Source organism: Seriola aureovittata, chromosome 5, assembly GCF_021018895.1.
Source record: "Seriola aureovittata isolate HTS-2021-v1 ecotype China chromosome 5, ASM2101889v1, whole genome shotgun sequence".
NCBI lineage: Eukaryota > Metazoa > Chordata > Actinopteri > Carangiformes > Carangidae > Seriola > Seriola aureovittata.
In genome coordinates, this window is record NC_079368.1 from 570,375 (window position 1) to 595,378 (window position 25,004).

A 25,004-nucleotide genomic window follows, 5' to 3' on the forward strand; every position below is an offset into this window, starting at 1 on the left:
CCTGCACCTAATGTGTGTCAATGTTTTGATTCAGACTTATTGATTAGTGACATCTACTGTCATCAAATGTGCTTTTTATTTAATAGAAACGTGTAATTATAGAGAAGGTGAAGATGTGGTGTTGCAGTGTTGTAGCATTGTTACTGTGGTGTGGGTGTAACCTGCCCCAGGTGTGACTCTCAGGTGGCGCCTCTGGCCACATGGTAGCAGATGACTAGCAGAGCCTCAGTGTCGCCCCGGCTCCGATTGACTTCAAGGTTAAAGGCAACATGTTTGATTAAGCTGTTCATGTTTGCCACATGGGAGGAAAGGTTTTAAGGTCAAGGATGACATGTGCCAGTGGTGATGGTGCAGAACGAGTTGCAAGAATCTCAGCCTGAAAATCTGCGTGTGAGGTGGGTTCAGGTCCGTTTACTGTCCACAGTGTAAACTCCTGGTGCGCTGCGAGTAAAATTAATGCTCAGATGCTCACATGTAAAGACATGTCCCTACCAGACCCCTCCTGTCAGCCCCGCACACTGACACACTGACATATGATCATACGTGTTATTATCTTCCCTCTGATTAACCAACAGCTTCCATATGTGCATATACTTCCACCTTGTCTCTCTGCTGTCCCTCCCCAGCTCAGCTGCTGTCTCTGCTGTCCCTCCCCAGCCCAGCGGCACATCTCACTTCTCCCTCTGTCTCCATGCATTAACATGAGCCGTGCTTCTGTGTTACGTTTGAATGTGAAAAGCTTCTTATATGTGACTTAGTGTGGTCAGGTCATTAGCATTCACATGGGGGGTTGGGCCCTGGGGGTGGGGGTGCTGCTGTGAGAGTGAACAGGAGGTATTAGCAGGGTGGATCTGAGAGGAGGGTGGGCTGTATGGGGACTGGCTGCAGGATCATGACTGGCCTGACCACTGTAGTAGTAGAGTAAGGATAAGGTAGAGAGGAGGCTGCTGGGTAAGGAGCATCAGGTGGAGGCAGTAGAGTTTGGGGGGGGGGCACGCTGGTCAAATACTGGACACTTATCGCTATGTTCCCCTAGCCAGAACGCTGGAGGGGATGAAGGAAGAGAACACACTGGATGGTAAGACATCTCTGCAGCTCTAACAGGTTTCAGGCTGGTCACCATGGCATAAACATATTGGTTCAATCATGCTGACACGCTCACATGCAGGAACATTTGAAATTCAGTTCAACTGTAGGTGAATTTGAACTGGACAGGTTCAAGTAACGAGAAGGAGAAAGATTTCTAGAGCTTGTGTTTATAAGAGCAGGCTTTGTTTCTGTTCTTCTACTTAGAGAAATATAAAAATGATTCACCAAAAGAAGCCACAGTTATTGTAAATTGTATTGTAGTGTTCTTGTATTGTATATAAGTCGAAACGTAAGAAACAAAGTCTTGATTGAAACTGAAACTTAAACAATTTTTTTTAGATCATTCTTCAGACTTCATACAGAAGACAACATGCAACAAAAGTTCTGTTCTGACAGGAATTGAACCAGAGATGTATGGTCACATGGACACAGTTTAGTTCACTTCCTGTTGACTGTTAAATGATTGATCATCATCTTCTGAAACAAGTAAAACAAATCTCTACTCTTTATATTCTTGTCACCATGAAACATCAGTGTGGTGATAAGATCAAAGAACAGAGATATTATATAATTATAAGTGAAACAAAAACCTTTGATGTTACATCAGCTGATGGTTGGCGGGATTTAGCGTCGATGTTTGACAGCCGCAGCATATGCAGGTATAGCATTATTCACATTTGGATGAATGTATAGGAGGAGCCACCTGTGCCCCCCGACTGTCCTCTGTGCTCAGTTTGTAACCAGCCAGTGAAACTACCTTCAACCCTCTTCCCTGCTGCACTAAGTGCTTCAATTTGTTAATGTCTGTGTGTTTTGTCAGCTTGAACCTGTATTTATGCTTGGACATGCACTTTAGTCCTCTCAGAAGTGCCACAGGCATGGTGGAGGGGAGGGGATGCTAATTCTGGTGAGGGCAGGGGGGATTAGTATTGTTGAACGGCAGCGAAAATAGGACTATCAGTTCCACTCAGATAACCCCTGGCTGTCATTAGACCTCAAGCCAAGCTGTGACCCCGGGGCTTGAACTCTGTGGTCATGTGACCAGGCAGTAAAGTGACCAGTGGTGAGGCTGGGCTCTGCCTGTGGTCAGAGAGGGGCAGGCTGTCGAGGAAAGAGGTTGCTGGGAGAGAGAAAGAAAAGAGTCATGAGACAACCAGGCCCAGTGGCTTTTCATTAGCTGGGTCCAGCTTGAATGGGGTCAAGGCAGACTGGGAGAAGCATGAGATGGATACATGGGAAGGTAAGGAAGGCTGCAGCTTTCTGTTACTGAGCTGTACTTTAACTCAACATGATCATGTATGGGAGACAGAGGAGAGTTGTATGTGATGAAGCTGAGAATGTGTTATTCTCTGTGAGTTTGATTGATGAAGCTGATTTCTGTTTCTTTGTTGTTGATTAGTTTGCTGTTAATACGTCAAACAGCTTCATATCAGCCAGTCTGAGCAGAAGGAAGCAGCTCATTATTCTGCCTTCAAATGACTGTTGATGGAAAATGGTGATATATTGAAAAAAGCTTGACTAGCTCCAGATACAGGCAGCTCTCTGCAGCCTGATGGAACTGATGCTACATTTGATGGAATTAAACTTTACTCTGAGGCTTGGTGATAAATATTCCAGCTTTTCACTGCATCCTCTGTGTTGCCTCCAAGTGCTTTGTTTTTGTCTGAGTCGTCACATATTTCAGAGCGCTGGTGAGCTGCACATTGATCTGTGTTGTGTGGCTGTGGGTTAGTGTTCATATGACGGAGAATCTATCTTTGACATGTTGTTAATTCTCTCTCTGTGGCTCTGTCTTGCTGTTCTCTCCATCCTGTTTTTGAATGGAGGTGTAGTTTGACTCTTTCATACGTGGTCAGTCTTTCCTTGAACTCAGTGGATGAATCTCTCCACAAATTGCTTTTAGCGCCTCGTTCTTTTGCTACATCATTTGGCTGCATGAATAATCTTCAGTGCTGGAATAAAATAACCTTATTTTGGCAGTTTTCACACCACATCACACTGTAAGCACTCACCCACCCATCAAGTAACCCACCAAGCCACCCCCTCCCTCCCTCCTTCCTCCCCCCCCCTTGTATTGCAGGACTCTGGAATGTGATTCTGCGGCTCTTCAGATATGGTCCACACCTTGTGTGTTTGTGTGTGTGTGTGTGTGTGTGTGTGTGTTTGAGCTACTCATCACTGTTGTGTGTTCTCTGATCAGTGATTATCTCTGTGTTTATTGATCGCTCATTCACATCAGTTTTGAGCTAACTTGTTAATTGGCCGTTTAAAGTGAAATTATTTCTGTTAGTTTGTTGTGTCCTTCCTTTATTTTCCTTCAAGGACTTTGGTGTAGCATGTGGAGGAACCATGATACTGTATTGGTCCCCTCCCCCCTCATGTTAATCCCGCAGCCAGCAGCCATGTTGGTTGTGCTCCAGCTCCTCTCTTCTGCTCCTATAAATCAACACATTGTGTGAAGCCTCAGCTCTGGTATAGCTCTGGGTTTTAGAAAAACTCTGTTCATGTATCTGTGCTGAGGATAAGCACAAAGAGGTGAACAGAGGGAGTGTGAGAGGTTGTTTATTTGGATTTAGATGTAGGGGCAGAAGCTGTGTGATGATCAATAGTAAGAGAGGGGGAGGTCAGGGACTCCTGCGACTCTGTAATGCCTGTCTATAAATAGCCAATGAGAGAAGCTGCTCATTCCACGCATGCATGCTTTTTTCTAATTTGACTGAAACATATCCATCTCCCTGGCCAGCCTTGTCAAACCAAACCATCAAGTCCATCATGTTGCAGATCTTTGTCTTTCAGGGGTGTGTTATTTCAACTGCCCCTGCACCCTTCCCCCCAGCACAAACATATACACACACACACACACACACACACACACACACACACACACACACACAGGGCTGAACTTATCTGATGCATTGCAAATGTACTTTTTGTCTTTACGCTCATTTTTAAAGAAGCAGATGTTGATAAGAACATCTGAGACAAAACAAGCTCCACAGTTTTCATTCACTGTATTTTGGTCTTTTATTCATGACTTATTTCAGTGGGAGTTTGAGCTGCTGGCTCTGTAGGAGGACCCCCCACACCCCCACCCCCACCCCTTGCCCCCCTCCATGCTAATAATAGGGAGGCTCAACATTCATTAACATCACTTTTGTATGAATCTGTATCAGAGAGCACAAACTGTAAAACTCACTACCTGGTTCATATCAGTGTCAGCTGACTGTATTTTTAAGCAGAGGTTAAATAGTGATGTCATCTTACACAGTTAGCGGAAACAGATTACACAACACAACATGCAAACTTTAGTCAAAGTAGAAAAGTCATTAATGAGCATATTTTATTCTTTCTATTTTTGAATAAATTGACTAAAATATTTTGAATCCAGAGCTGTAAAGCTAACTACTTCAGTCATTCAACACCTCATATGAAAGTAGTTTAATACCAATTGATCCCAGTGATTTTGTAGCTTTCTTAACAGTTTTTTTCTGTGGAGAAAACAACAAACAGTGATTTAAAAAATGGTGACATTTGGATTTGCATAAGAGAAAAATGTTAGCGTAATAATAAAAGCTGAGTATTGAACTTTAATCCTTCATGGTATTGACATAAATGTGCCACTGATTAGATTTACTTATTCTTTAATCAGATTGTTTTTAATTTAAATAAAAAATGTCAAGCATAAACAGTTTCATTGAGACGACTGTTCGTGTTCAAAGAACATTTATAAGTTAGGTTTCTGTTTGTTAAATGAAAAACACGTTTTATGTGTCACAGCTAAGCTAATGAAAAAAGTTGTTGGTGCTGGTATATAAAATTTCTAATGATACTTATTAATTCAGCAGCTCATATTAAGGATAGATCAGTAGTTAAAAGCACATTGACATCAGTCCAGATGTATAAATGTAAGAATTTTGAATTTGAATTGAATCGATAAAATACGTTCTGAGACAGTTAGGAAGACTCCTGCAGTCGAGGCCTTTCCCCATGTGATTTAACAAAGCAGCGTCACATGGCATTAGCATAACATTTAATGCATAGCTTGTCTTTGGTGTGGTATTATTCAATGCTAATGGTTTAGCCTCTAAGCCGGGGTGTATATTATCAAGACACCAATGTCAACAGGTTACCTTTGTGTCCTGGATGAGCCCAATCCACAATTGCATGCACATAACTTCAGAGATTAGCATCACAGTGTGGGCTGCTTGGAATGTTGGATCTGCAGAGTCCCAGAGGGTCTTGGAATGCCTCGTACATACCAGTCATAGTGAAGGGGGGAAAATGCTCCATCCCCAGGTAGGATAGATAAGTTTCAGAGGAGAGGAGGAGATAAGGAGGGGAGGGGGGAGGGGTACTAGCAGTGGAAAAGTACAGCACATTCCTCCATCCCCCGCTCCCTGTCTCAGCTGGGCATGATTGTGATGGAAAGCCCAAGACAAAACCTGAAGAGAAACCCTTCAGCGGCACGCCTTGTTGCTCTGTCAGCCACTCAAAGAGCCGCTTTACACTATACATCAGCCTTTGTGTGTGGCGGCTGGGGACAATGGGGAGATTTGGCCGTGATACATCTCTGTTCTCAGCATGAAGCCGTTTGGGGGGGGTGCATGAAGGAGTCACATCAGCTGATTTCATTCTCAAAAATCATCTCACTCTCATTCATATGATCCGTGTGAGGGATGAAACATGCACACCTCCCCCAGTCAGTCAGCTTGCAGTGAACACTGACCGGGACATGTTGGATGCAATGGGAAATAAGAGCGCTGTTTGTCTTTGCCATTGACTGGGGCTTTAAATGCTCCACTTGCATTTCCTGGTTTGCGTTAAAGTTTGGAATGAAACCCAGGCTGACCCCTGGGAAACAATGCAGCCTTTAATGGGTCCTCGGGGGTGGGTGTGTGTGTGTGTGTGTGTGTGTGTGTGATTGAGCATCGGGGGTTCCCTTACCCAGGCTAGAGAGAGAAAGAGGGTGGAGATAAAAATGAAGCACTGCTCTTAGTGTGGAGGGATTCACTGTCACAACTTCTTAAAAAACAGCCTTTCAGTAAATAATAAATTAACCATATTTGCAGCATGTTTGACGCAATTATATAATTAATTCAATTTATCAATGATCTAAGTTTGAAAAGTTTAAATCAGTGATACTCACAGACTCAATAATCATTTTACAGTAATAAAATATTAAACACACTGAAAGGGAACTTAGGCAATTTAGCTTAGCATTTTTATAAAGTTGGTAGATTTAAAAGGCGAGGCTGAAATCCTCATTTCCCATAATGCAACAGCAGTAGTTAGTAATGCTGTATTAATGCAGCTCACATAGCCCTGATGACATCATCAGGTGTGACATCATCAGGGTTATTTGAAGCTCCAGAGCCACAAATGACATCATGCAGCTGTTTTCATTCCCCCATGACGGTGAACATCATGAACATCATCATCACAACATCAGAAGTTTGAAACAGGAAGTGAACACGGGTCTCATGTTGTTGACCTCCTCTCTAACACTTTGTCTGTTGGACTACGTCATCGTCTCTTGTCACATTCACTACAGCCACTAGGTGTCACTTAACTAAATGAACTGCTTGTACAGACCCGTAGGGCTTTTTTCACTGGTCAGTCTTCACAAGACTGTTTCCAGAGGAGGATCCTGCTGATCCTCAGTTGGTCTCGACCTTTGCTTCAGTAACCTCTGAACTAAGTGTCTCAGCACCAAGTAGGCCGCCAAATACATTCCTGACTGATTATTCATTTTACACAGAGCACCCATAGGCTACAGTTGTTTGTAAAGGGTCAACAACATGTTTCTTGCTCACCTACAGTCGTATTTGACCATTCGGATGTTTTGGGTTTTTTTTTTTTTTTGGTTAGACCTCTTATCGCCACTCAGCACAGCAGCATGTCCAGAAACAATGTCCCAGTTAGTTCAGATAATCAGAGCTTTTTCAATTGAACTACTGTCTAATGAGGTAGTCCCTTTGAAAACTGTTTACAAGGTGTTCTGTGGGTCTTCCAGAGTAAGACTGGTGTTATCGGTGAGCTCTTAACCTTCCATTTATGTATATATCTGTCTTCAAATATGATGAAATCTTCATATAACTTACAATCAACAACCACACCATCTTTTTGATGTGTCTACACTGAAAACATCATTCACACATTCACAGTGGAGCTGAAAAAGTGTGTGAACAGAAGCTAACTGGAGTCAGGGGTATCAGACCTAGAGTCAGTCAGTGAAACCAGACTGGAGGTTTAGAGACACTTTGACTTCCAAACAACACTCAAACATTTAGAGAAATATCAGCTGATGTGAACCAGGCCTCACAACAAAGACACGCATCATGCTCAGGAACATCAGCTGTGTGTGTGGTGTAAACAGGTCTCTGCAGACACCCACAGGTGGAGCAGGGAGGAGGAGCATCAGGTCTGCTGGAAGAGCTGGTTTGAGGTTATTGGTGGAAGGAGGAGGTTCGAGCAGCTGTTAAACCCAAGGGGTCACTCCTTTTATGACCAAAAGCAGGTCATTCAAAGGGTTCAGTGACTTTTTCTTCTGTGAGTAGCAGAAATGAAATCCCCTCCACTTCTGCTGTGTTACTGTAGAGAAACATCTCTTATCCACTTGGTAAAGTGAAAAAATGTATTCATTTTTTCCTTGAGTGTTGTACACGATGTGAGTGTTTGATTCCAGACGGCCTCAGGCTGCAGGTCAGACGTGCTGCAGACTGAAGTTTTACAGTGAAACCTTTCTGTAAATGTCATGAATATTTAACTGTCATCTGCAGGAGGAGGGGGAGGAGTCATAGGACGTGACACGCTGAGATCAAGTGTGTGAACGTGTGAATCAGCCTGTTTATATGGTGGCCATGCACTTGAAAGACAGGGTGAGAGATTTGGCAAATAAGCCCAAGTGGAGGCAGCTAATAGCCATTGTGTTTTTGACTCATGGAAGGAAGTTGGGCTTTTCACAGGGGGGGAGGGGGGCAATGAAATATATGGTTTTAATGTCTTCTCTCAATGAGCACATGGTCTGACAAATGGTTGTCTGAGGAGGTGAGGGTGTGTGCTGTCGTTATTTACAGTAACATCAGAGTGGAGTTTAGCTGTAGCTGCATGTCTGCTGTGTGAGGAGGAGGAGGATGAGTACAAGCAGAAAAGTTTGTTGGGTCTTTCTTCTCAGGCTTCACGGAGGTGTCGCTCTGCTTTGCTCTGAAGCTTAGCAGCTGAAAATCACTTTACTCAGACAAACTCACTGCACAATAGTGCAACATTAAAAAAAACAAAAAAACACTGCTATAAAACAATTCAGGTCCAATAAAAAACAAGTATAACCTTTAATATACAGTCAGAGCGAATTATTGATCAATCAATAGTTGCCTATATAAACTATATATATTAAACTATACATACATATATATATATATATATATAGTCTTCTAACTGTGTTTATTATCTTTATGATGCATTCAGGTCACACTGCATCCTCAAAAAGATTATAATATTTCTCTCGAGCAGTGTGGACGTCGGCCCATCTCTGGGGCAACCTCGGCTGAGGCCAAGTGAAGGTGCCTCCGTTCTGCCTTGAATCAAATGTGTAAAGAAGACGACTTAACCTCCATCCTGTGGAGAATGAATCACCACAACAGTTAAACACTCATCTCAGGCGGGGGGGGGGGGCTAGCTGTGTGACACGTACATTATGGCCGCCTCTACAGTCTCCTGCAGGCAGCAAACTTAAAGCTCACAGCATTTATAATGGTAATCTGTCACTGGACTTAAGAAGTCCTCTATTCACCATTCATTATCTGGGAGAGGCTTTATGCGATGTGGTCTCCCACCTCCTTCTAATTACCTTTAGTACATGAACCCTGCAGGCTGCTATGAACCCCCCACACACCCCACCCCACCCCCTTTCTCTCGGGAGGCTTAGCTCTCAGCTCAGTCACATGGCTCTGATGAGCTGTCCCTTTAAATGACACACACACACACACACACACACACACACACACACACACACACACACACACACACAAAGGCTTAAGCCTTCTCATTTGAATATTAAAGATTATGTTACTATGGCCTATCTATTGTCAAAACATGACACCTTTTAATCAATGATGGGTGATGGGGGGTCACAGTATCAGGTTTCTTCAATTCCCAAGAGGGAAAACACTAACACCTGTGTGAGACTGCAGCTGCTTCGTCCTCACTCTGTAACGGTTTCAAGACTCACTGACGAGGAGTCAGTGACGTCTTTAAATCATTTCTCAAAAAGGATGTCGTATGTTATGTTGAGGTGAAGAGCTGAATTAAATTTGTTACACTGGTCCAGCTCAATGTTCTCTACAAAAAAGCCTCTTGGACCTTAAAAGTCAGCCATTTAGAATTTTTTGAAAAACATTTTTGACATCTCCTCCAGGTCTGATTGGAACTGAACTGTCTGTAATTCATCAGTTGACCAAGTTCATTAACAGCTGTATCAAGATATTGACCAGTAGATATCACAAGGGGCGGGGTTTAGCAGTAAATTGGCCGTAACTCGGTAACAATTTGTCCAGTCATCATAAGTGTTGGTAAATATCTTCAGACCATGTTTGGTAATCGGTCTACTAAAGCCTTTTGATCCCGATCCATAGGGGGCGCCACAAATACCAAAAACATGTACCTGAAACCTCCTGGACAGAATCTCACCAAATTTGGTGAACATGATCTGTCAATGTCAGGTTAATACCTTTGATTCTGGGAAACTTTAATCTAAAATATATTCAACAGATTGATCACTATTGAAAATAACTGTTTTTATATAAGACGGCCTGTATGACATAAAAATAGTATGTCAGTAAACAAAGCAGAGATCACCTCACTGCTGCTCATCTGCCTCCATTACTGATTTTCCAACCACAGAATCCATAGGAGGGTAAAGATGGTGCCTGTGTGGAGCAGTGTGCTGCAGTCCTCAGGAGTCTTACATTAATCAGATGTGCAGGTAAATCTGAGGCTCAGCAGGCAGCATTAACCTGCTGGACCACAGCCTCAGACCTACTGTGTCTCCTCCATCCTCTGGTTGTGCTTCACAGTTGGAAGCTGCTGGTGTCATGGTGATCACCTCAGACTGTAGCTCCAACATCAACAGCTCAAATTTACTTTATGGTTCTATGACAGTACACAAGCTGTGTAGTAAGAGCTGCTGCAGCTAGCTCAGCTAAAGTAACAAAGGGCAGATGTTGAAATTGAAAAGGGGTTGTTAGACCACTGTGTTACTGTGTTGTAACTCTAGTATAATTCGTCCTATCTGCCCCAAACTTGTTCAGAAAATGCAGAACACCCCCATGCTTCATTGTGGAAACTTCAATCTGCCCCAAACTTCACATGTTTGATGACAGTCCCACACTGAAGACATCTGCATGTTGATATGAAGGGAGACAATCATCATTTGATTTACACTTGATGTGCAGCAACATGAAGCATGTGTGGTGCCTGTTTTCTAGCTCCACATGGTGGACACAATTAGAAGTGCAAAACATGAGTCCCATGGTTGTGTCACTGCAGTGCTGCTTTAACTACCCCTGAGTGAATTGTTGATGGTCAAGTTGCATTGTGGGTAATGTCGGTGCCAGGTTTTAATAAGGAATATTATATGTGAATGACAGTGTTATAGGAGGCCAGTGTTAAGGTCATCATCATGATCATATGGTCCTGATGTTTGATTCCAGTGGAGCCTTGATACAGAACAGCAGGAGACCACATTCCTGCTGCAGCCGGTCTGAGCCGAGCTGCTGCTGTAACCATGGACTCCATCCCATCTTCTTCCTCACCAGCTGTTAGCAGGAGGTGTGTGTGTGTGTTTGTGTGTTTGTGTGTTTGTGCGTGTGTGTGTGCGTACGTGTCATAAAGCTTCAGACCATCATTGCAGAGAATAAGTGTGAATATACACTGACTTAATTATCAGCTTCCTCATGAGTTTGATTCTGTGCATTATGTGGCCTGGAGGTAGAAGGAGGATTAAGAACAGATTTTCAGTCGCTCCTCTCAGATTGCTGTATTTACAGTTTGAGAGCAACTTCAGTTAAACAGCTTCAGAGGGAAGGTCCTGAGCAGGATCCATCTCTCTTTGATCCTCTCCCAAGTCTGTCACAGCTCTACATTCTCCCATACGTCCACGTCTCACTGTGTATCACTTTCTAAGACTTTGGCCCATTTTCTTCTTTTCTTCTCCTCTTAATGTTTCCATCTGTCATGGTCAGCACTCAACCAACTGCTACTGCTATTCTTAATATGCTTTGTTCAGGACATCCTGTTCCACACAACTTCCTGTGCCGCGAGCCCCCTCCTCACATGTGTTCCAAATTACTGCCCTCACTTATTCCTGTCTTAACAACTTTTCACATTTTGGAGTGATCAGCAAAAAAGGTGTAGGTTAAACATCCGTGCAGAGATAGACTGGTGTGGAAGTAGAAGGTACAAGAAGATACTGATTAAGCTACTGAAATTGAGAGAGCAGATTTCCGACACAGTGATATGTCTCTGTGTCCAACTAGAGAACGTCTTTATGTGATGTCAGTGTTGTTGAGAGGAGAGAGAGGTTGTAAACAAATCACTTGTGTCATATCAGGTTTCTGCTTCTGAATAAAACATACCAGACGTCTCCACTCTCCATCCTAATGCCTGCTACACCTCCACTTTAACAAAATGAGAGTTGGATCTTAAGGATCCTCTGGATTAGCCAGCGCCTGGTTAGCACTTAAGCCCCAACCACCCCCCCATGATCTCACTTAAAAACTTGTGCCTTCAGCAAGGTTTTGGCACCCACTATTTTTTTTTCACGGTGTGGATGAATTAGTGCAAAGAAGTATGATGGAAACAGTTCTAAATCCTCCCCCCTCCTCTCTCCTGTTTTTGCCTCTGCAGATGATCCAGCTGACCAGCGAACTTGCCTCATCTGTGGAGATCGCGCCACAGGCCTGCACTATGGCATCATCTCCTGCGAGGGCTGCAAGGGCTTCTTCAAGCGCAGCATCTGCAACAAGCGCGTGTACCGCTGCAGCCGCGACAAGAACTGCGAGATGTCGCGCAAGCAGCGCAACCGCTGCCAGTACTGTCGCCTGCTGAAGTGTCTGCAGATGGGGATGAACCGCAAAGGTAAAGTATGGACAGGTGTTCAGGTTTCAGTATAACCACACATAAACGCACTGTCGACAATCTGCATTATGGTTTTTATGTGTTTTCTCTATGTGGATTTTTTGCTTGTAACTTAAAAGATTAACCAATTATGAAAACAGTAATCTGATAATATTCCCAATTATTCATTTAATCAAATAATCATTCCAGCTGGAGTTCAGTCTTGTAGATCCTGATCAGACTTTTCTTTTTGTGGCCGCTGCCTTGTTTCAGGCTAGAGTGAAGTTTGTCCACAGCTGGTTTTAAATTTGATCACATATCACACCCATTTGTGCAGAATAATTTACAGAACAGACTGAAACTGGACACACTGATACTAACAGGCCAATTCAAACATTATAATAAGAAGTCTGACTGAGGTGAAGGGTTGTTTTACTTAAACTCTTTCCTAACCTGCAGTTAGGAGTGTTTAAATCTTCATCTTATTGTCTACCTGGTTGTGCATCCTAATGCATATTTTAAAAAATATTGATTATTGTGAGCACATATCTGAATGTACTGTATATTTAAATCACTGAACATTTGTATTCATGCCATTAATATCTCTTTTTCTTAAAATCATAATTAAAAATGTCTCAGCTGATCTCTAACAATCAGTTGAGCATGGGTTTGAAAAATGACTAAAAAGACATCAGACTGTTTATTTACATCATTCAGCCTCTAAAACTAAACCTGTACTAAATCAAAAACTATATTTAAAAACCTGAAACAAGCCCAAACTGATCCCTCTCCTGTCACCTGGACCCTGAGCTTGTGATTCTTCACCAGGTTAAATACATTTATTTAAATTTTCTCTCACCTCCAGATGTGCTCTACCTTTACAGCTGTGGCTGAAACACACTAGTTCTACCAAATCAGTCTTTGTCCTTTGTCAGAGTCTTTGTGTTATATGTATACGCTGCCCCCCAGTGGACAAAACCATGAACTGACCTTTCAGGCCCTCCCACCCTGAAGGCCTCATTTTCTATGATTTACTCTCCAAGTATTCAATGGAATGGATGAAATAGATTTAGTCTGTTTTTAACAGACGAGTCCCAGAGAACAGAGAGAAACATGTAGAAATCAGCATATGGAAACAGAGGAAGTCTGATGAGCTGCAGCCACTGGGCAGAGCTGTCACAGTGTCATGGTTCATGTTTTGTCCGTAGCTGAATTGTGTCTTTGTCTTGCAGCGATCAGGGAGGACGGTATGCCAGGAGGCAGGAACAAAAGCATCGGGCCTGTTCAGGTAAATCACTGACTTCACGTTCAATTATCAGCAGAAATGTTGTTTTGGTGACACTCTCTGACCTCCTCCCTGCTCACACATGTATTATTGTGGCTCAGGCTCAGACTTAGCTCACTTACCCTGAATGCATTTACTGCACAAACCATTTACTTAAATAACACAGAGCTGGAGTGCTGTAATGCTAATGATGTAGGTGTACTCACGAAGGTTGTAATGAGAGTGAGTCCTGACCTTGTTATATCATCAGTATAACCACGTAGTGCTGATTATTCCCTATTCATCGCCGGCTTCATTCTGAACACTGGTGAGAGAGCAAATGGTCAGGAGAATGGGTGACACAAGGCTAAGTACCACTGAGCCACTATTCATGGGAGGGATGTGGTCAATTCATTCCAGCTCCATTCAGCAAGTCAAAAAAACACAGACACAGAAACGCCTGCTTCCATTAAAAGACGGCTTTATTTCTAAACCCTAATGAAAGGAGGACCTCTCTGTCATTAATATGGAATGAATTGCTGCTGCGGTGTACGTGCTGAATTGATGGAAATGAAAGTGAATTGACCCGAGCCACAGATACAAGACACCACATTTTCTTGCTCGCTAATGCTTTTCAAAACGGCTTTTGTTGGTGCTTTCTCCCTGCATGGACCTGCAAGGATGCTATTGTTTTAGGTGTGTGTGTGTAGCAGTCAGTCAACACACACACACACACACACACACACCTTTTTGCCTCCTTTCTTTCTCTGCAGCTCCCTGCTTCATTGTGTGACTGTGTCCTTGCTCCTCAACATTTTATTGAGAAGCAGCTCAGAGCTCGTCAATGCTGATCAATTGAACTGAGACACACACACACACACACACACACATACACACAGAGCGGCTGGTCACATCACGATGTGCTCTAAGCTCCAAAATAAAAAGCTAACCTCTATCTGTGTTTGTTGTAGATCACAGAGGAGGAGATAGAGCGGATCATGTCGGGGCAGGAGTTCAAGGAAGACGCCCCAGAGCACACCTGGGGCAACAACGGCGACAGTGACCACAGCTCTCCCAGCAACGGAGCCTCGGAGGGCAACCAGCCATCTCCTGCCTCCACTCTGTCATCCAAGTGAGTCGTTCATCTCATCCACTCAGCCGCACAGTGCCGGCACCGGGCCCATCACGGAGATAATGAGCTGGCCCTGACAGTCTAACACCTCCTTCCTGTCTCACCCAGACTTAAATTACGGCATTCATCAGCCTCAGAATGGCTGAATATGCAGCTCCTCGCATCTGTGATGATAGCAAAAACAAAGAACGTGCAGCACTATCTGCTGCTCGCGCTATGGAGACCAGTGCATTGTCTATCTGAACTCATCAAGGACAAATATTGTCTAGATACTCGCATGACGGTATTTATTTGAGTCTCTTTTTGTATAAATATGAGGTTTATCTATCCAGAGGAATACTTGTTTTATCAAATTAAATCTGAGCAGAAATGAACAACAACAGAAAGCCTGAGCAGCTCAGCTCTGGTATGCAGCTTCAACACCAGCTGAAAAGTTTAGTCTACAAGTTTCTAAGACAGAAAATTGCAGAAACTGTTGATGAAAAAGTGTCCTAGATAAAGGTTAATGGTCATAAAGCTGGGATGTGTTTTGCCTAGCATAGCACAACCACAGGAAGCAGAGTGAAAATCTCAGTCTGCTCCTTTGATATATAGACAAAAAAAGAGAATTGTGTGACCTTTGGCCTCTGTGTGTTTGTCCAGTCGCTCTGTGGAAATGAACGGCTACACGGCGGCCCTCAGGGACCAGTACATCAACACCTCCATGTCCACACACTACCAGCTCCTGCCTCACCTCTTCAGCTACGCTGCCCAGTCCGGCCTGCTGGCTCCCCAGCCCCGCAGCCTCTACCCACAGTCCCACCCACTGGTGCTGCAGCTGGTGGCTGCCGAGGACCTGGCACCCCTGGCCACACCCATGCTCATAGAAGATGGGTAAGAACATTTCACACACATACACAGTGTATATGGTTCTGGGTTGATGGTCATGTTACTAAAGGTCTTTAACTATAAACTGGCTGATGAGAGTTTGTCTGGTCAGTTTATTTCAGTCACACAGAAGCTTCTAAATGCTCAGTGTTTTAACCAGCTGTGCGTGCGTGCGTGTGTGCGTGCGTGCGTGCGTACGTGCGTATGTACGTGCGTGCGTAGCGTTCATTAATGACAGTGTGACAGAACCAGGGAACAGACAGGAGCCACCTAGTGGAACAATCCACCATTACAAACTGGTGGATAGATAGACGGTCCAACCCTAAGGATAGTTTACAATTTTATATATAATTGACAGAAGATGTATGCTGTAGATGACAGCAAAAACAATAAACAGTTTTAGAGATGTACTAATGAAAAGAATATATGTGTATGGTATGTGTCTATGATATATATATATATATGTGTGTGTGTGTGTATTTTTCAAGGTTTCTATGTGATGTAGTCGTTTGTATCTGTCTTTTGTGAGAGCGTAAAAAGGAAACTATAGTGGATATTGATTTGATTTATGATATCCTAATAAATAAAGTAAATAAATAAATCTTACTACAAAAAAATGCTAATATGATGGTATAAAATGTAATATAATATAAAGTAGTGTAGAATAATATGATAATAGTGTGGTGGTGTTATGACAGAATAGTATGTGTTATTTAATATAATAATTCTAAACATGTTATATTATAATAATATGATATATATTATTATATTGCGTAACAATTATAATTTAACAATGTGAAGTTACGTAGCGATGGGTGGGGGGTCATTTTAGCATCAATCAAACTTCCCCCCATCTGTTTGACACATATAACACAGCTGTCTCTGATCCCGTGCTGTTGTGTGCTTCTCAGGTACAAAGTGACACAGGTGGAGCTGTTTGCTCTGCTGTGTCGCCTGGCAGACGAGCTTCTATTCCGTCAGATCTCCTGGATCAAGAAGCTGCCGTTCTTCTGCGAGCTCTCCATAGAAGACTACACCTGCCTGCTCAGCTCCACCTGGCAGGAGCTCATCCTGCTCTCCTGCCTCACCATCTACAGTGCCCAGATATTCGGAGACCTGGCCGACGTCACCGCCAAGTACACACCGTCTGACGACGAGCTGCAGGGGTGAGTGGAGGAGGGTCAGACAGTGACAGACAGTGACATGGCAGCAACATTTCTAGCCTGAATCTGAATATGATACAGACATGAAAAAATATGAATATATTTTTTAACAATTGTAGCAGCTGCATGTGGAGACAAAGACATTTTAGAGACATTTTCTGTCAAAAATAAATCAATTGAATAATAATAAAGAGAAATCCAACATTGGATTAGTCTGTAAACTCTATATAGAGAGACAGAGCTGCAGTGTGTTCCCGGCTGGGAATCAAACTTCGATACTTTAAAGACAGACTGAATTGGTTTGATACTATTGAGGATCAATGTCTTGTCATTTGATACCTAAGGAGTAAATTCATAAATCTCGTCAGGAATCCTGCAGGAGTTTTGCCAATTAGACATTTCATATCAGGAATGAAAGATTCTCTGCAGGCGAGACATTGTCCGAGACGTTCTTCTGTGTGAGTTCAGTATGTCAGAGGGTTTGACTCTGAGTGTGTTGTTGTTGGCTGAGGGCCAGTGAAGTGGTCCGTGAATGGGAGGACTCCCCAGGACAGAGCTGTGGCTAGCACCGCCTCACCTGTGAAATACACACATGTCCCACGTCAGGTAGAGCGAGTCGGGGGCTTTCTGTTCTGTGTAAATCAGAGCAAAATTATCTGACCTCATAACCCACATTCTCTTAATATACGGTGTTGTTGTGCTGCTTCGTTCAATTTGCCTCTAGTTTAGGAGTGAATGTGTGATTTACAGAGTGAGATTAGAGTCGTGGGAGCCAGAAACACAGGGAACTGAGGCTCGATGAGTGGAGTTTAAAGTTTCTTTTACAAAGCTGTGGGATCAGGAAGACGTTTAGTTGATCCTCCCTCATTTCTGCCTGTTCACTGAAGCACAGAAGATAATAGTGTTAAGGGGATTTTACATTCTTTTGACGCGCTGCTCGACTTCATCTCAGTAAAACTTAAACTCAGTTTTATCTTTAAAATGCTGCTAACCCTAACCCCAGCCTGTGTGTGACCCCTCAGCTTCAGCGAGGACGGGATGGAAGTCATGGAGAGGTTGATATATCTGTTCCGCAAGTTCCACCAGTTGAAGATCAGTAATGAGGAGTACGCCTGTATGAAAGCCATCAACTTCCTCAATCAAGGTAACAGCACAAGCTCTAATGATACTGGATCCAAGCTTTCCTGACCCCCCATGTGTCCCCCACATGACTCTCTCCCTTCCATTCACATCACTGCAGATATCAGAGGCCTGTCCAACACCTCCCAGCTTGAGCAGCTGAACAAGCGCTACTGGTATGTGTGTCAGGACTACACTGAGTACAAGTACCCCCACCAGCCCAAACGCTTCCCTGAGATCCTGATGTGTCTACCGGAGATCCGCTGCATCGCAGGTAAGGCCTCCAAGTTCCGTCGAGAACACAGGTCGCTGTGTTTTATGCTGCATTTAAAAGAGCTATGTGTTTTTGCTATTCCTACGTAGCTAGCATTAGCATTAGCAGCTTTTTACAGACCAGTCTAGAAGAATTGTTGTTAGTTCAGAATCAAACTTCATTCCTTTACTCACCAACATCTGTCTCCAGAGATGGAGACAAACACCAATGTTAACTTTTGTCTCTATCACATCTTTTCTTCTCCTGAAGTTAGCATGCTAACCAGATAGCCCCGGCCCGTCTCCCGAAGTTAGCATGCTAACCAGGTAGCCCCGGCCCGTCTCCCGAAGTTAGCATGCTAACCAGATAGCCCCAGCCCGTCTCCCGAAGTTAGCATGCTAACCAGATAGCCCCGGCCCGTCTCCCGAAGTTAGCATGCTAACCAGGTAGCCCCGGCCCGTCTCCCGAAGTTAGCATGCTAACCAGGTAGCACCAGCCCGTCTAGTCACTTTCTGAGAGCGACTCACTGTCCTGAAGACGTAGCTGCTCTGAGGAAGTATTATGAGCTCTTGTGTTATAAAGACAACAATGGCTGAAGCTCTTCCACCACCTGATTCTGACCAGAAACCAGGTTCAGCAGCAGAGGAAACTCACAGACAGAACCTTTAAGCCTCTCTGTTCTTTGTTATGATGAACACGGCTGCCTTCGTCTCCTTCCACCTTATCATCTAGAGGGTTTCTATTCATGAGGCCTACACCTTCATTTGAAACACCCTGTTTACACCTGATACTATAAAAGAACTCTCTATCCAGATAATAAACCATCTGCTCCTGCCTTTGTGTTTACACCTGTCTTCATAAATTGACCTATTTCTGTAGGTACTGTCTGTTTTTGCTTGGACAGTGCTGTCACCCCAAAACACTGTTAAGCACCAGTCACTGTAACTGTTCTTCTTTCTTTAACTTTTTATCACTTTGGCAAACATCCTCTGTTTGTATCAGTTGTCTTGATAAATTCGCAATATTGTACATTTCCACAGTGTTTCTGGCTCTCAGCTTCTCTTACAATAGAAACTGTTGTAACTCAGTTAATCCCAGCTGCTTCAACGTTGCTGTTTTTTGATCCGTGTTAAGTTCCTGTCACGGACACTTGGCACTTCCTGCACTGATGTGTCATACTGAAAACCCTCCTGCAGCTCAAAGGGTTCATCTGTCCCCATGCTGGTTGAAAGTAGAAACGATTGAAACTAATGAGTGAATGAAAAGTCTTTGTTTTAAAAAGAGTGGTGAAAATGACATGACTCTTTTGTGGTATATTCTTTGGGCACCAGCAATTATTTCATTATTTGACTCTCATCCATTATCAAATTACTTCACAAATTCACAGCATGCCAATGTGAAGCACGCTAAGCTAAGCTAAGCTAATTGCTCAACTAAAGTGGTTGTTTTGGTTTCCAGGGAAGCTGGTGAATGTCCCTCTGGAGCAGCTCCCCCTCCTGTTCAAAGCAGTCTTGCACTCCTGCAAATCTAGCCTGGCCAGCTACAGGACCGGCCCGTTGCCCTGCGTGACCACCTCCGCCGGAAACTAGACCCCACCCTCGACCCCCCGAGTTGAGGGATTGGTCTCCCCTCTTGTGAATGTGACAAGCAGCTAGTTTGTTTTTTGTAACTTTTTTCCTTTATATATTTATTACATGACAGAGCTGAATGTATGCTGATTTACACTGTGCACATGCTTCTGTACAAAACAAATGCTCGTAGATGCATTGGTCTTTGGAGTTTACAAGTGTGTATCCAGTTTGCTCAATGTGTCAGTGTTGCCATTGTTAGAGCTAGACTTTAAAAGAGTTTATTTTATTCAGACGGGGGCGGAAAGACACGTGATGAGTGTTGTGAGACTACCTCAGGAAGATGTTATGATGTTATGTATTTTCAGGTACCTTTGTGCTGTTAAATGAAGAGTGGCCCAGTCTAAAACCAAATCCCTGTGGATGCTTCGGCACCTCAATCAGAGACTGAATGTTCAGAAAGGAGCTGAATAAATCAAAGATAAGAAACAGTGTTGTGTTACACTGAAAATGCAAAGTTAGTATTTTATCTGCATGGACTCTCAGACATCCTGCTAAAGGGAGGTGGTCTTGTCAATTTAACACATTCCATGAGCTTAGGTGACAGGTGTTGGATCTTCATTGAAAAAGGAGCATACGGGTATTTTTTTTACAATCATAGACTGGGGATGTGAGGCTTTATGGCAGGGGAAGAAGAGGACCCTGGTTTGCTGTTTTTAGTTTTATTGTTTTCCTTTTTTGACCAAAGTGTTATGCAATGCTTTTTTCAAACACCCATTGATGGGTAGGGAGCTGATAGCTTCACAAAAAAATGATTTCTTATCAATGAAGGATCAGGATAAGAAATGAATCAATCTGTGTGTGGGGGGGGGGACCCTCTGCTGGACAGATGAGTATGTTGCTGGATTTCATTCTAAATGCTGCTAAACATGCGCACATTCTTATGCACACACATTAGCATTGAGCTGACGTGATTCCCAGTCTTTGCTTTTGCCGCCACTTCTTGCCAGACGTCTTTTGGGCTCTGCTGCCTTCAGGGACGGGAACTTCTCTTCAAGTTCTCATCAATACATCACCTGAGTTTAAGGTCCACAATACTGATGTTTGGTTAAGGTAGTGCTCGGTATAAAGTCGACTTCTTTAGTTCATTCAGAACAAACCAAAAATCATGAAACCTAATTCTGATTAAGAGACTTTTATGGGTCAGTGAACGTATCATTGACCCAGGAGAACCAAAGTGGAACGGATCCTGATCTGAACCCAGGTCATAAATAGTGGTTTACAGTCAGTGTTCATTACCTCCGGTTCATATGAAGCTGGCGTAGAGCGCTAGCTTCTGTTAGCTTCTGTTAGCTTCTGTTAGCTTCTGTTAGCTCAAACCAGCTGGTCTGTTCAAATGTTCCACTTTTACAGGAACTTAGACTGTGTTCAGGTCTCTTCAGGTCCAATCAAAATTTTGCACAGACCAAAGACCAGTGGCAGTTTTAAGTCCGACCTGACCCCGATTTAAGGGGCACTACAAAGTGTGGACCCAAGACCTGGTTCAGGTTCAGTGGGTAATGTTGGCTCAGACATAAACAAACGGATTATCACTTTAACCTGGACACAAGTGGATTCAGTGTGATCCATCTGGACCATGTCTCTGTGGATTCAGCCTGGGTTTAGAGAATTTAGGTGACTGACCTCTGGCTTTTGTACCCTCTGTGACAGATATGCACATTGTTTAAAAGAAGCCATAGAAAATGGTCTTTATTTTTGAAATATGAGATGATCATTTCAAACAGCTTGAAGCGTCTTTGTGGATCCTTCAGGTTTTTTGCCGTTTCATTACGTATGAACAATTTTGAAATGCAGACAAAATGCAGTCCTCGCAACGACTCTCTTTTTTGCACACAATGGTGAGGTTCAGAGACCTTGACCCTTGACCTCGGCCACTGCCCACCCAGTGTGTTCCTCTCTCTCAGGTCCCTGCCGACCTGGATCTAAACAGGGTAAAGTGAGTATTAAATGTTTTGCATTCAGGAGTTCCTCAGTGACCATGCTGATGTACTTGTAGTATTAGTAGACGTAGGTTCCAGGACATTGTAGGTCCTCTGTAGAAAAAAGTGTTTTCCTTTTCCACTTTATTCCACCCCCCCACCCCCACCCCAATTCAGTGAAAGTGGATGTAGTTTGAAGGTGAGACATGCAGTGTGGATTTTTCTCTTGGCATTGATGATGGATGGATGTTTCTATCCACCTCTCTGTGGGCAGCCTTAACACCACCACCAGTCCAATGCAGTGTTCCTCTTTCACATGTTTCAGTTAGTCTCTTTTCATTTGATTTTTATACATTTTCATGTACCTTTGTAGTTATTGTGAATCTTTTGGGTTTTTGTTGTTTTTTTGAAGACAGCCCCTCATTTTCTAAAATTTTGAATGAATTCTTGACTTTTTTTTTTTTTGGATGTGATTATTAACAACTCATTCCTTGTCCACAGTGGTTTATGAAAAAAAACTATTACTCAGGCAATGTCAGCCACGTTTTATATGGACAATACTGACGTCTTTCATGTATTTTTCTTTGAGACATTTTACAATGCAAATGTGATGTTTCGGAGCCATTGTTGGTTCCAGACTTTAATGAAACTACACTCATTTTCTACCAGCAGTGTTCTGAGAGCAGCTGAGTCAGCTGCGTGGAGAACGTCTTCTCTCTCAATATACTCAAATGTACATCATCTATCACACAGGCTTCTGAGGTTAAAGAGTCTTTTCATCTAAATTACAGGAAAATGTTTTCTCGCTCACCTCCGGTGGTTATGTCGCCATGAAGACAGTTTTGGTTTGAAGTTTTGAGATTTCCGTTTTCACCTCGATAAAATGGACATAGATTTCTTAGGGACTATGTCTTTGCCAGAAAGTAGTTCAATGACAAACTAAATTCCATCTGTCATCAGTGTGTTCAGCGAGTATCAAGGATGTTGTTTCTCAAAGGTTTTTGTTGATTTTCTTTTTGTTTGAAATTTTTTTTCAATAATCTGAGCAAATAAAACGGAAAGTATCTGCAGGGCTGTAGAGCGAGTGAGAAAATGTGTTTGTGTAATGTTGGTGATGTGACCCTTTAATCCACACGTTCTCAGGGATAGATGCTTCTATGTAACACAGATCTGAGTGATGTGATGAATCATGTTAAAGGAAAAATCCCCTTTAAATAATCCGCTAAGAAACCACTACACTGGAGTTTAATGATAGAGATGTCAAATATATGAAATAAAAATGTCAGCTTCTTTTTTCTAGAGCTGATATGTAGCGCTGATGTTCAGCAGGGCAGCCTCTCTGTACACAGACAGTCTGGGCAGTGTAGGATACTGCTGAGGTTCAGGGTGGCCAACAACAAATATCTCAGAGTAACTCCAGGAATGCACTGAACATCACAGACGGCTGAGATCTGACGGTGGAAGAGGATCTGAAGTGGGATTTTTTCTTTAATGTCACAGCAGCATACACTGATCATTATTATATATTTTTAAAAACCTCACCATAGCTACCTTACTGCCACTGCTCTGACTTCGTAACGGGCATATTTTGACACACGTACTGAAAAAAGTGTTCTTTTTTTTATTTTCTGTATTTGTATTTTTTGCAGACAAGGGATGTCATTTGCAATTTCTGTACTGAAACTACCTCTTTATTTGTCATCATGTTACTTTCAAATAGGTGATTTTTTTGTCTTATTTATTGGTTTCATTGCACCAATGTTCTGTTATTTTGTGTCTCTTATTTCACTCAGTGACCTCTCAGCTTTAGAAACAAGTGCTGATACATGTTTCCCTCCTCTTTTCTTTAATGCGTGAACATGTTGCCTCATATTCCTCTGTACCTCTGTATGACGGTGTCAGCGAACTGAAGAAGCATTCATGTGACGCGCTCTTACTGCAGTGCTTTATTTTCCTGTGCTGACCTTTGTGAAGTCCGTCTGTTATCTTGTGAATGGCTGTTTGTTTTGTACGCCGTATTCACCACATCATGATACGACTGTGTGTGTTTTTTCTGTTGTTGTTGAGATGGTTCAAGGTGACGTGTAGCGGTGACATCAGACTGCTATCATATCTGTCGATGCTGCTCGTGATCGATTATCAATCAGAGAATGTAGCTGTGGTCGGACTGACTTCTCCTGCTTTCACTTGCTGTTGTGACCCTGACGCTGTGGCATGAGACCACAGACACACTCAGTGCAGTGTTATCACCGGGGGTTGGACTCATTTGGGTTTTGAATAGAAACTGCCTCATTTAACTGATACCAACGTCATTCCTCTCACGTATGATGCATTTAGCTCGCAGAGATCTGAGGATACACATCAACAGTTCAACCAGTTCATCACTTTAAACCTCAACTAGATCCTGCAGAACTACTGGCAGAATGACTGGCCTATCATACTAACTGCATGTTCAGATTTTTAATAAACAAAACATAGTTTTAAACTTGGGATATATTTCACGGGTTGGTCATCAGACTGCTTTCCTTTCCTTGCTTACCTTTCCAGAAGATGTCACTATAACCAGGAGGAACCACGATCCCTCTCCTGCAGGAGGCACTCTCTAAGCCCCAGTACAGGTGAACAGACATGAGTCCAACCCTGGTGCTGTTACACTGTGAGAAGCCTGTTGTACAGGAGCACAAGATGAGAAGAGAAAAAGAATGTCAACATACCTCAGGGAAGAAATAGATTTTACACACTGTCATCATCTGTGATCAGACAATGGAAACGCCTTCATGTTTTTCTCTTCAGAAATCTCTTGTCTGCTCTTGTTACTTTAACTACCTGTGAAGAATGTGATCCATTACGTGTTAAAAGCATGTTTAGAATGTGTTAGGACTTGAAACCAAATAAATGTGAACATTATGCAAGTGTACACAGACTGTCCTACTTTTTTCTGACTTTTATACACAGTGATCATAACTGATGTGATGATGGTCTATTCAGTGAGTGATAGTGAGCTCATTGAGCGATAACAAGGCAGAGGGTATAGAGCTGAAAGCTGCATGGAATGGAGTTTGGATGTACTCGTCCCTGACCTGCTGCCCAGAACACACCACTGTGTTTTTCACACTCAGATAATATCATTAAAATAAACACAAAAAAGTGTTTCTGCTCTTTTAAACACGATCCTCTCATTTACTGCAAGTCAAGCATTTTTAATTTGGATCGGTCAGTCCTGTTGTTTCATAAAACACACACAATACAGACATAATTAGAAATATTGCTTGTGTTTAATACAGCTGTTGTCATAGTTTAAAACTGACTGTTTGATGTAGTAATTAAATTCTAAATACAGTTATTTACCACAATTATTCATAAGCAGCCCAGAAAGATAATGAAGCAGCGACCGTCCACCATGATGGACAGACCAGAACTATGGTGGCCCTGTAGCTCAAAACACTGCAACTGAATAA

General features: G+C 42.8%; 1 protein-coding gene across 1 annotated transcript; it reads left to right on the forward strand.

Annotated features, from left to right (window-relative positions):
• Positions 1-2,204: 2,204 nt before the first annotated feature.
• On the forward strand, positions 2,205-24,463 carry nr6a1a (nuclear receptor subfamily 6, group A, member 1a). The gene is made up of 9 exons (XM_056377119.1): positions 2,205-2,329; positions 11,992-12,222; positions 13,434-13,489; positions 14,437-14,597; positions 15,240-15,470; positions 16,376-16,630; positions 17,650-17,771; positions 17,868-18,020; positions 19,458-24,463. The coding sequence occupies exons 1-9, from the start codon at positions 2,314-2,316 to the stop codon at positions 19,586-19,588; spliced, it is 1,356 nt and encodes a 451-aa protein (XP_056233094.1). The 5' UTR covers positions 2,205-2,313; the 3' UTR covers positions 19,589-24,463.
• Positions 24,464-25,004: the final 541 nt, after the last annotated feature.

Excerpts from the sequence above, each read along its gene's own strand:
- nr6a1a (XM_056377119.1), top strand. Across the intron at positions 14,598-15,239 it reads GCCTCCACTCTGTCATCCAA|TCGCTCTGTGGAAATGAACG; the intron begins GTGAGTCGTTCA and ends GTGTTTGTCCAG. Across the intron at positions 18,021-19,457 it reads GGAGATCCGCTGCATCGCAG|GGAAGCTGGTGAATGTCCCT; the intron begins GTAAGGCCTCCA and ends TTTGGTTTCCAG.